At 62.0% G+C, this 12,010-nt stretch overlaps 1 protein-coding gene across 1 annotated transcript in view; it reads left to right on the top strand.

Moving 5' to 3' along the window:
* The window catches only part of LOC119958374 (misshapen-like kinase 1), a 189,500-nt gene that overhangs the window by 42,688 nt on the left and 134,802 nt on the right, over positions 1-12,010 (top strand). Inside the window, exon 7 of the mRNA XM_038786859.1 lies at positions 6,180-6,258. Within this exon, the coding sequence (XP_038642787.1) occupies positions 6,180-6,258 (79 nt within the window). The remainder of the gene's footprint in view (positions 1-6,179; positions 6,259-12,010) is intronic.

Genomic DNA, 12,010 nt, shown 5'->3' with positions numbered 1-12,010 from the left:
CCGTCCATACCCGCTGCCCCGTCCATACCCGCTGCCCCGTCCATACCCGCTGCCCCGTCCATACCCGCTGCGCCGTCCATACCCGCTCCGCCGTCCATACCCGCTCCGCCGTCCATACCGCTCCCCCGTCCATACCCGCTCCCCCGTCCATACCCGCTCCCCCGTCCATACCCGCTCCCCCGTCCATACCCGCTCCCCCGTCCATACCCGCTCCCCCGTCCATACCCGCTCCCCCGTCCATACCCGCTCCCCGTCCATACCCGCTCCCCCGTCCATACCCGCTCCCCCGTCCATACCCGCTCCCCCGTCCATACCCGCTCCGCCGTCCATACCCGCTCCGCCGTCCATACCCCGCTCCGCTGTCCATACCCGCTCCGCCGTCCATACCCGCTCCGCCGTCCATACCCGCTCCGCCGTCCATACCCGCTCCGCCGTCCATACCCCACCGCCGTCCATACCCCTCCGCCGTCCATACTCGCTCCGCCGTCCATACCCGCTCCCCCGTCCATACCCGCTCCCCCGTCCATACCCGCTCCCCGTCCATACCCGCTCCCCCGTCCATACCCGCTCCCCGTCCATACCCGCTCCCCCGTCCATACCCGCTCCCCCGTCCATACCCGCTGCCCCGTCCATACCCGCTGCCCCGTCCATACCCGCTGCCCCGCCATACCCGCTGCCCCGTCCATACCCGCTGCCCCGTCCATACCCGCTGCCCCGTCCATACCCGCTGCCCCGTCCATTACCCGCTGCACGTCCATACCGCTGCCCCGTCCATACCCGCTGCCCCGTCCATACCCGCTCCGCCGTCCATACCCGCTCCCCCGTCCATACCCGCTCCCCCGTCCATACCCGCTCCCCCGTCCATACCCGCTCCCCGTCCATACCCGCTCCCCCGTCCATACCCGCTCCCCCGTCCATACCCGCTCCCCCGTCCATACCCGCTCCCCCGTCCATACCCGCTCCCCCGTCCATACCCGCTCCCCCGTCCATACCCGCTCCCCCGTCCATACCCGCTCCGCCGTCCATACCCGCTCCGCCGTCGTTACCCGCTCCGCCGTCGTTACCCGCTCCGCCGTCGTTACCCGCTCCGCCGTCGTTACCCGCTGCCCCGTCCATACCCGCTGCCCCGTCCATACCCGCTGCCCCGTCCATACCCGCTGCCCCGTCCATACCCGCTGCCCCGTCCATACCCGCTGCCCCGTCCATACCCGCTGCCCCGTCCATACCCGCTGCCCCGTCCATACCCGCTGCCCCGTCCATACCCGCTGCCCCGTCCATACCCGCTGCCCCGTCCATACCCGCTGCCCCGTCCATACCCGCTGCCCCGTCCATACCCGCTGCCCCGTCCATACCCGCTGCCCCGTCCATACCCGCTGCCCCGTCCATACCCGCTGCCCCGTCCATACCCGCTGCCCCGTCCATACCCGCTGCCCCGTCCATACCCGCTGCCCCGTCGTTACCCGCTCCGCCCTCGTTACCCGCTCCGCCCTCGTTACCCGCTCCGCCCTCGTTACCCGCTCCGCCGTCGTTACCCGCTACGCCGTCGTTACCCGCTCCGCCGTCGTTACCCGCTCCGCCGTCGTTAACCACTCCGCCGTCCATACCCCTCCGCCGTCCATACCCCTCCGCCGTCCATACCCGCTCCCTCGTCCATCCCCGCTCCCCCGTCCGTACCCGCTCCCCCGTCCGTCCCCGCTCCCCCGTCCTTACCCGCTCCCCCGTCCGTAGCCCCTCCCCCGTCCGTAGCCGCTCTCCCGTCCGTAGCCGCTCCCCCGCCCGTACCAGCCGCCCCGTCCGTACAGCTCCCCCGTCCGTGCCCGCTCCGCCGTCCGTGCCCGCTCCGCCGTCCGTGCCCGCTCCGCCGTCCGTGCCCGCTCCGCCGTCCGTGCCCGCTCCCCCGCCCGTGCCCGCTCCCCCGCCCGTACCAGCCGCCCCGTCCGTACAGCTCCCCCGTCCGTACCCGCTCCCCCGTCCGTGCCCGCTCCCCCGTCCGTGCCCGCTCCCCGTCCGTGCCCGCTCCCCCGTCGTTGCCCGCTCCCCCGTCGTTGCCCGCTCCCCCGTCGTTGCCCGCTCCCCCGTCGTTGCCCGCTCCCCCGTCGTTGCCCGCTCCCCCGTCGGTGCCCGCTCCCCCGTCGGTGCCCGCTGCCCCGTCGGTGCCCGCCGCCCCGTCCATACCCGCCGCCCGTCCATACCCGCCGCCCCGTCCATACCCGCCGCCCCGTCCATACCAGCTCCGCCGTCCATACCCGCTCCGCCGTCGTTACCCGCTCCGCCATCGTTACCCGCTCCGCCGTCCATACCAGCTCCGCCGTCCATACCCGCTCCGCCGTCCATACCCGCTCCCCCGTCCATACCCGCTCCCCCGTCCATACCCGCTCCCCCGTCCATACCCGCTCCGCCGTCGTTACCCGCTCCCCCGTCCATACCCGCTCCGCCGTCGTTACCCGCTCCCCCGTCCATACCCTCCCCCGTCCATACCCCCTCCCCCGTCCATACCGCTCCCCCGTCCATACCCGCTCCCCCCGTCCATACCCGCTCACGTCCCTCCATACCCGCTCCCCCGTCCATACCCGCTCCCCCGTCCATACCCGCTCCCCGTCCATACCCGCTCCCCCGTCCATTCCCTCCCCCGTCCATACGCGCTCCCCCGTCGTTACCCGCTGCCCCGTCCATACCCGCTGCCCCGTCCATACCCGCTGCCCCGTCCATACCCGCTGCCCCGTCCATACCCGCTCCGCCGTCCATACCCGCTTCCCGTCCATACCCGCTCCCCCGTCCATACCCGCTCCCCCGTCCATACCCGCTCCCCGTCCATACCCGCTCCCCCGTCCATACCCCCTCCCCCGTCCATACCCGCTCCCCCGTCCATACCCGCTCCCCCGTCCATACCCTCTCCCCGTCCATACCCCCGCTCCGCTCCCCGTCCCTACCCGCTCCCCCGTCCATACCCGCTCCCCCGTCCATACCCGCTCCGCCGTCGTTACCCGCTCCGCCGTCGTTACCCGCTGCCCCGTCCATACCCGCTGCCCCGTCCATACCCGCTGCCCCGTCCATACCCGCTGCCCGTCCATACCCGCTGCCCCGTTCATTACCCGCTGCCCCGTCCATACCCGCTGCCCCGTCCATACACCGCTGCCCCGTCCATACCCGCTGCCCCGTCCATACCCGCTGCCCCGTCCATACCCGCTGCCCCGTCCATACCCGCTGCCCCGTCGTTACCCGCTCCGCCCTCGTTACCCGCTCCGCCCTCGTTACCCGCTCCACCCTCGTTACCCGCTCCGCCCTCGTTACCCGCTCCCCCGTCCATACCCGCTCCCCCGTCCATACCCGCTCCCCCGTCCATACCCGCTCCCCCGTCCATACCCGCTCCCCCGTCCATACCCGCTCCCCCGTCCATACCCGCTCCCCCGTCCATACCCGCTCCACCGTCCATACCCGCTCCCCCGTCGTTACCCGCTCCGCCGTCGTTACCCGCTCCGCCGTCGTTACCCGCTCCGCCGTCGTTACCCGCTCCGCCGTCGTTACCCGCTGCCCCGTCCATACCCGCTGCCCCGTCCATACCCGCTGCCCCGTCCATACCCGCTGCCCCGTCCATACCCGCTGCCCCGTCCCATACCCGCTGCCCCGTCCATACCCGCTGCCCCGTCCATACCCGCAGCCCCGTCCATACCGCAGCCCCGTCCATACCCGCAGCCCCGTCCATACCCGCTGCCCCGTCCATACCCGCTGCCCCGTCCATACCCGCTGCCCCGTCCATACCCGCTCCCCCGTCGTTACCCGCTCCGCCGTCGTTACCCGCTCCGCCCTCGTTACCCGCTCCGCCGTCCGTACCCGCTCCCCCGTCCGTACCCGCTCCCCCGCCCGTACCCGCTCCCCGCCCGTACCCGCTCCCCGCCCGTACCCGCTCCCCGCCCGTACCCGCTCCCCGCCCGTACCCGCTCCCCGCCCGTACCCGCTCCCCGCCCGTACCCGCTCCCCGCCCGTACCCGCTCCCCGCCCGTACCCGCTGCCCCGTCCGTACCCGCTGCCCCGTCCGTACCCGCTGCCCCGTCCGTACCCGCTGCCCCGTCCGTACCCGCTCCCCCGTCCGTACCCGCTCCCCCGTCAGTACCCGCTCTCCCGTCCGTACAGCTCCCCCGTCCGTACAGCTCCCCCGTCTGTACCCGCTCCCCCGTCCGTGCCCGCTCCGCCGTCCGTGCCCGCTCCGCCGTCCGTGCCCGCTCCGCCGTCCGTGCCCGCTCCGCCGTCCGTGCCCGCTCCCCCGCCCGTACCCGCTCCCCCGCCCGTACCCGCTCCCCCGCCCGTACCCGCTCCCCCGTCCGTACCCGCTCCCCCGCCCGTACCCGCTCCCCCGTCCGTACCCGCTCCCCCGTCCGTACCCGCTCCGCCGTCGTTGCCCGCTCCCCCGTCGTTGCCCGCTCCCCCGTCGTTGCCCGCTCCCCCGTCGGTGCCCGCTCCCCCGTCGGTGCCCGCTCCGCCGTCGGTGCCCGCTCCGCCGTCGGTGCCCGCTCCGCCGTCGGTGCCCGCTCCGCCGTCGGTGCCCGCTCCGCCGTCGGTGCCCGCTCCGCCGTCGGTGCCCGCTCCGCCGTCCGTGCCCGCTCCGCCGTCCGTGCCCGCTCCCCCGTCCGTGCCCGCTCCCCCGCCCGTGCCCGCTCCCCCGCCCGTGCCCGCACCCCTGCCCGCGCCCGCTCAAATGTCTTTACAATCCTATTGAAAGGGTCCCCAACCAGTGACTGTAACCACCCAATCCTCCCTGTGTGTAGTGTACCGCGGGCCACTTTGACCCTGGTGGTTGCTGGAATGATTCAGCACTCGGGGAAAGTAGTGTTGTCTCCATGTTTCTTGTTTCACCATCTGCGCAATGGCACCACAGTTTGAAAATTCCGCCTGGGTTAAATTCAAATCCAGAAATTCAAAGCTGTTTTCAGTAAAAGTGAGAGTAGAGTTGCCAGACGGTCAATGCTTTAGCCGTGCCTGTTAGGAATCCTGCCGGCCTGGCCACATATATGCGAGTGCAGCCCCACACCAATGCTTTTGACCCTTAAACTGAGGTCAGATCATAGATTCCCTGCAGTGCAGAAGCAGGCCATTCGGCCCATTGAAGTCTGCACCGACCCTCTGAAAGAGCACCGTACCTAGGCCGACTCCACCTGCCCTATCCCTGTAACCCCACCTAACCTGCACATCTTTGGGTACGGCAAACCCACCACGGCTGGAATTGAACCCGTGTCCCTGGCGCTGTGAGGCGTTGGTGCTAACCACTACTCCACCCTGCCGCCCGTTAGCCACTGTTCGGGTGTACCATCAGCTCCGAGCAATAAATACCGGGGAAGAATGTCTCATCTGCATTTGGGGTTGGGACTTCAATGGGGAACCAGCGTTTATCTCTGGCAACGCTGAGCACCAGAATATTTAAACCCACATTTACCTCAGTTTAAAAATGGGAGAAAATCACAACTCCCTTTTGTAAAGTAAAGCCTGATTTTTTAAAAAGGGCTATTAATGCCAGCACTTGCTTATTCTGCATTTTAGCTTCATATTTTAAATGTAATCTATTGTGGCATTGAGATGCCCCAAGATGGTCCAACAAGAGATGGGAGATTAGAACTTTGCATCTATCTGTGGCAGAATCGATGATACTTGAGCCAGACAGCCTCCCCTCTCCATACTTGCTGAGGACTGGACGACTAGCCAACGCACTTTGTTAGTAGGGCTTGGTCTAGTGGGCAGTGATTCCTTCCACTCCAGTGCCGATAACCCTTTAAGCTTCCTCGGTCGGGTCAGGTCGTTTTGGCTCCTGAACAAGTGAGAAGGGTAAGGTCGCCAAGGTCTCTGTCGCTACGTTGTATGATTGTATCTGGGTAAACTTAATTATGAGGGGAGCTGGGAGGAAGGGGGGTGGTCCCCGATGCTTGGTTCCTGCCCACCCATACCCGCATCCCTCTGTCTGCTTTGAGGTGTGGTAGAGTTTACCCAGCATACCTGGGAAATCAAAACAGGATTTCTTTAATATCGTTACTGCAAAGGTTTATGTTTCTGACTCTGGGTTTCAATAGCTGCATAACTCCAATAGTTGAGGTGGGCCTACTCTGCAGTAAGCTGGGAAAGCGATGAGGTTGTTTATCAGCATCAGTTTAGTCATACTCTTTACATTTCCTTTTGTTTCTGTTTCATCTCAGCCCTGTGTGACATGCACCCAATGCGAGCCTTATTCCTTATCCCAAGAAACCCGCCTCCCCGCTTAAAATCGAAGAAATGGTAAGTGTGGTTGCGAGGCGTGAAGGGGTGGGTAGTGGGGCCTCTGATGTGCTCTTCGGTTTGAGTGCGCCGTATCAATCTGCCTTCACAGCTCAGTCTCCCTGATGTGTTGGGCAGGACAGACACCAAGGCAGGAAAGAACATAAAGCAAGTCAGTTGACTGATGCGCTGGGTGGGTGGGTGGGGGGGCTGGTTACAGGCGGAACGTAAGCACGAGTGTACCTGAGCATTTCCGCAGCTTTTCAAGGGCAGGGAAAGGATGGCAAGCGAAGAACAGTAACCTCAAGGAGGGGGAAATCAAAAACAGACAAAGAGTTGCGGCGTTGAAAGGAGAGAGGTGGAGAGATGTAGGCCGGAATTCTCCGACTGCTGGGATTCTCTCTCCGCCGGGTTTACTGGGAAATCACACTGGGAAGTCCCGGGAGTAGAGAAGCCTGCCGCCGGGGATCACGCCTCGGGAGGGGGAGAATCCCGCTCATAAGCTTTGAGAATGACGATAAAAGGAGGATCAGTTTGAAGAGAAAAGATTGCTCAGCTGGAGCCTGGGGAATATCCATACAGGAGTTGGGCGTTACTGAGCGAGAGCCAGGGGAATATCCGTACAGGAGTTGGGCGTTACTGAGCGAGAGCCAGGGGAATATCCGTACAGGAGTTGGGCGTTAGTCAGCGAGAGCCAGGGGAATATCCGTACAGGAGTTGGGCGTACAGCGAGAGCCAGGGGAATATCCGTACAGGAGTTGGGTGTACAGCGAGAGCCAGGGGAATATCCGTACAGGAGTTGGGCGTTAGTCAGCGAGAGCCAGGGGAATATCCGTACAGGAGTTGGGCGTTAGTCAGCGAGAGCCAGGGGAATATCCGTACAGGAGTTGGGCGTTAGTCAGCGAGAGCCAGGGGAATATCCGTACAGGAGTTGGGCGTTCAGCGAGAGGCAGGGGAATATCTGTACAGGAGTTGGGCGTTAGTCAGCGAGAGCCACGGGAATATCCGTGCAGGAGTTGGGCGTTACTGAGCGAGAGCCAGGGGAATATCCGTACAGGAGTTGGGCGTTAGTCAGCGAGAGCCAGGGGAATATCCGTACAGGGGTTGGGCGTTACTGACGAGAGCCAGGGGAATATCCGTACAGGAGTTGGCCGTTAGTCAGCGAGAGCCAGGGGAATATCCGTACAGGAGTTGGGCGTTAGTCAGCGAGAGCCAGGGGAATATCCGTACAGGAGTTGGACGTTACTGACGAGAGCCAGGGGAATATCCGTACAGGAGTTGGGCGTTAGTCAGCGAGAGCCAGGGGAATATCCGTACAGGAGTTGGGCGTTACTGAGCGAGAGCCAGGGGAATATCTCTGCAGGAGTTGGGTGTTAGTCATCGAGAGCCAGGGGAATATCCGTACAGGAGTTGGGCGTTACTGAGCGAGAGCCAGGGGAATATCCGTACAGGAGTTGGGCGTTAGTCAGCGAGAGCCAGGGGAATATCCGTACAGGAGTTGGGCGTTAGTCAGTGAGAGCCAGGGTAATATCCGTACAGGAGTTGGGCGTTACTGAGCGAGAGCCAGGGGAATATCTCTGCAGGAGTTGGGTGTTAGTCATCGAGAGCCAGGGGTATATCCGTACAGGAGTTGGGTGTTAGTCAGCGAGAGCCAGGGGAATATCCGTACAGGAGTTGGGCGTTAGTCAGCGAGAGCCAGGGGAATATCCGTACAGGAGTTGGGCGTTAGTCAGCGAGAGCCAGGGGAATATCCGTACAGGAGTTGGGCGTTACTGAGCGAGAGCCAGGGGAATATCCGTACAGGAGTTGGGCGTTAGTCAGCGAGAGCCAGGGGTATATCCGTACAGGAGTTGGGCGTTACTGAGCGAGAGCCAGGGGAATATCCGTACAGGAGTTGGGCGTTAGTCAGCGAGAGCCAGGGGTATATCCGTACAGAACATAGAACATAGAACATAGAACAGTACAGCACAGAACAGGCCCTTCGGCCCTCGATGTTGTGCCGAGCAATGATCACCCTACTTAAACCCACGTAACCCGTATACCCGTAACCCAACAATCCCCCCATTAACCTTACACTACGGGCAATTTAGCATGGCCAATCCACCTAACCCACACATCTTTGGACTGTGGGAGGAAACCGGAGCACCCGGAGGAAACCCACGCACACACGGGGAGGACGTGCAGACTCCACACAGACAGTGACCCAGCCGGGAATCGAACCTGGGACCCTAGAGCTGTGAAGCATTGATGCTAACCACCATGCTACCGTGACTACAGGAGTTGGGCGTTACTGAGCGAGAGCCAGGGGAATATCCGTACAGGAGTTGGGCGTTAGTCAGCGAGAGCCAGGGGAATATCCGTACAGGAGTTGGGCGTACAGCGAGAGCCAGGGGAATATCCGTACAGGAGTTGGGCGTACAGCGAGAGCCAGGGGAATATCCGTACAGGAGTTGGGTGTTAGTCAGCGAGAGCCAGGGGAATATCCGTACAGGAGTTGGGCGTTACTGAGCGAGAGCCAGGGGAATATCCGTACAGGAGTTGGGAGTTACTGAGCGAGAGCCAGGGGAATATCCGTACAGGAGTTGGGAGTTACTGAGCGAGAGCCAGGGGAATATCCGTACAGGAGTTGGGCGTTACTGAGCGAGAGCCAGGGGAATATCCGTACAGGAGTTGGGCGTTAGTCAGCGAGAGCCAGGGGAATATCCGTACAGGAGTTGGGCGTTAGTCAGCGAGAGCCAGGGGAATATCCGTACAGGAGTTGGGCGTTACTGAGCGAGAGCCAGGGGAATATCTCGTACAGGAGTTGGGGTTAGTCATCGAGAGCCAGGGGAATATCCGTACAGGAGTTGGGTGTTAGTCAGCGAGAGCCAGGGGAATATCCGTACAGGAGTTGGGCGTTAGTCAGCGAGAGCCAGGGGAATATCCGTACAGGAGTTGGGCGTTACTGAGTAGAGCCTGGGGAATATCCGCACAGTAGTTGGGCGTTAGTCAGCGAGAGCCAGGGGAATATCCGTACAGGAGTTGGGCGTTACTGAGCGAGAGCCTGGGGAATATCCGCTACAGTAGTTGGGCGTTAGTCAGCGAGAGCCAGGGGAATATCCGTACAGGAGTTGGGCGTTACTGAGCGAGAGCCGGGGAATATCCGTACAGGAGTTGGGCGTTACTGAGCGAGAGCCAGGGGAATATCCGTACAGAAGTTGGGCGTTAGTCAGCGAGAGCCAGGGGAAGATCCGTACAGGAGTTGGGCGTTAGTCAGCGAGAGCCAGGGGAATATCCGTACAGGAGTTGGGCGTTCAGCGAGAGGCAGGGGAATATCCGTACAGGAGTTGGGCGTTAGTCAGCGAGAGCCACGGGAATATCCGTACAGGAGTTGGGCGTTACTGAGCGAGAGCCAGGGGAATATCCGTACAGGAGTTGGGCGTTAGTCAGCGAGAGCCAGGGGAATATCCGTACAGGAGTTGGGCGTTACTGACGAGAGCCAGGGGAATATCCGTACAGGAGTTGGGCGTTAGTCAGCGAGAGCCAGGGGAATATCCGTACAGGAGTTGGGCGTTACTGAGCGAGAGCCTGGGGAATATCCGTACAGGAGTTGGGCGTTAGTCAGCGAGAGCCAGGGGAATATCCGTACAGGAGTTGGGCGTACAGCGAGAGCCAGGGGAATATCCGTACAGGAGTTGGGAGTTACTGAGCGAGAGCCAGGGGAATATCCGTACAGGAGTTAGGCGTTACTGAGCGAGAGCCAGGGGAATATCCGTACAGGAGTTGGGCGTTACTGAGCGAGAGCCTGGGGAATATCCGTACAGTAGTTGGGCGTTAGTCAGCGAGAGCCAGGGGAATATCCGTACAGGAGTTGGGCGTTACTGAGCGAGAGCCGGGGAATATCCGTACAGGAGTTGGGCGTTACTGAGCGAGAGCCAGGGGAATATCCGTACAGGAGTTGGGCGTTAGTCAACGAGAGCCAGGGGAATATCCGTACAGGAGTTGGGCGTTAGTCAGCGAGAGCCAGGGGAATATCCGTACAGGAGTTGGGCGTTAGTCAGCGAGAGCCAGGGGAATATCCGTACAGGAGTTGGGCTTCAGTCAGCGAGAGCCAGGGGAATATCCGTACAGGAGTTGGGCGTCAGTCAGCGAGAGCCAGGGGAATATCCGTACAGGAGTTGGGCGTTACTGAGCGAGAGCCAGGGGAATATCCGTACAGGAGTTGGGCGTTACTGAGCGAGAGCCAGGGGAATATCCGTACAGGAGTTAGGCGTTACTGAGCGAGAGCCAGGGGAATATCCGTACAGGAGTTGGGCGTTACTGAGTAGAGCCTGGGGAATATCCGCACAGTAGTTGGGCGTTAGTCAGCGAGAGCCAGGGGAATATCCGTACAGGAGTTGGGCGTTACTGAGCGAGAGCCGGGGAATATCCGTACAGGAGTTGGGCGTTACTGAGCGAGAGCCAGGGGAATATCCGTACAGAAGTTGGGCGTTAGTCAGCGAGAGCCAGGGGAAGATCCGTACAGGAGTTGGGCGTTAGTCAGCGAGAGCCAGGGGAATATCCGTACAGGAGTTGGGCGTTCAGCGAGAGGCAGGGGAATATCCGTACAGGAGTTGGGCGTTAGTCAGCGAGAGCCACGGGAATATCCGTACAGGAGTTGGGCGTTACTGAGCGAGAGCCAGGGGAATATCCGTACAGGAGTTGGGCGTTAGTCAGCGAGAGCCAGGGGAATATCCGTACAGGAGTTGGGCGTTACTGACGAGAGCCAGGGGAATATCTGTACAGGAGTTGGGCGTTAGTCAGCGAGAGCCAGGGGAATATCCGTACAGGAGTTGGGCGTTACTGAGCGAGAGCCTGGGGAATATCCGTACAGGAGTTGGGCGTTAGTCAGCGAGAGCCAGGGTAATATCCGTACAGGAGTTGGGCGTACAGCGAGAGCCAGGGGAATATCCGTACAGGAGTTGGGAGTTACTGAGCGAGAGCCAGGGGAATATCCGTACAGGAGTTAGGCGTTACTGAGCGAGAGCCAGGGGAATATCCGTACAGGAGTTGGGCGTTACTGAGCGAGAGCCTGGGGAATATCCGTACAGTAGTTGGGCGTTAGTCAGCGAGAGCCAGGGGAATATCCGTACAGGAGTTGGGCGTTACTGAGCGAGAGCCGGGGAATATCCGTACAGGAGTTGGGCGTTACTGAGCGAGAGCCAGGGGAATATCCGTACAGGAGTTGGGCGTTAGTCAGCGAGAGCCAGGGGAATATCCGTACAGGAGTTGGGCGTTAGTCAGCGAGAGCCAGGGGAATATCCGTACAGGAGTTGGGCGTTAGTCAGCGAGAGCCAGGGGACTATCCGTACAGGAGTTGGGCATCAGTCAGCGAGAGCCAGGGGAATATCCGTACAGGAGTTGGGCGTTCAGTCAGCGAGAGCCAGGGGAATATCCGTACAGGAGTTGGGCGTTACTGTAGCGAGAGCCAGGGGAATATCCGTACAGGAGTTGGGCGTTAGTCAGCGAGAGCCAGGGGAATATCCGTACAGGAGTTGGGCGTTAGTCAGCGAGAGCCAGGGGAATATCCGTACAGGAGTTGGGCGTTAGTCAGCGAGAGCCAGGGGAATATCCGTACAGGAGTTGGGCGTTACAGAGCAAGAGTCAGGGGAATATCCGTACAGGAGTTGGGCGTTACAGAGCAAGAGTCAGGGGAATATCCGTACAGGAGTTGTGTGTTCAGCGAGAGGACCAATAAATATTGGTCCTTTAGAGGATGAGAAGGGAGTTTTAAGAATGGGAAATGAGGAAATGG

This window comes from Scyliorhinus canicula, chromosome 29, assembly GCF_902713615.1.
Source record: "Scyliorhinus canicula chromosome 29, sScyCan1.1, whole genome shotgun sequence".
Taxonomy (NCBI): Eukaryota; Metazoa; Chordata; class Chondrichthyes; order Carcharhiniformes; family Scyliorhinidae; genus Scyliorhinus; species Scyliorhinus canicula.
The sequence above is the reverse complement of the archived record's forward strand: the minus strand, read 5'-3'. Positions and strand labels throughout refer to the sequence as shown.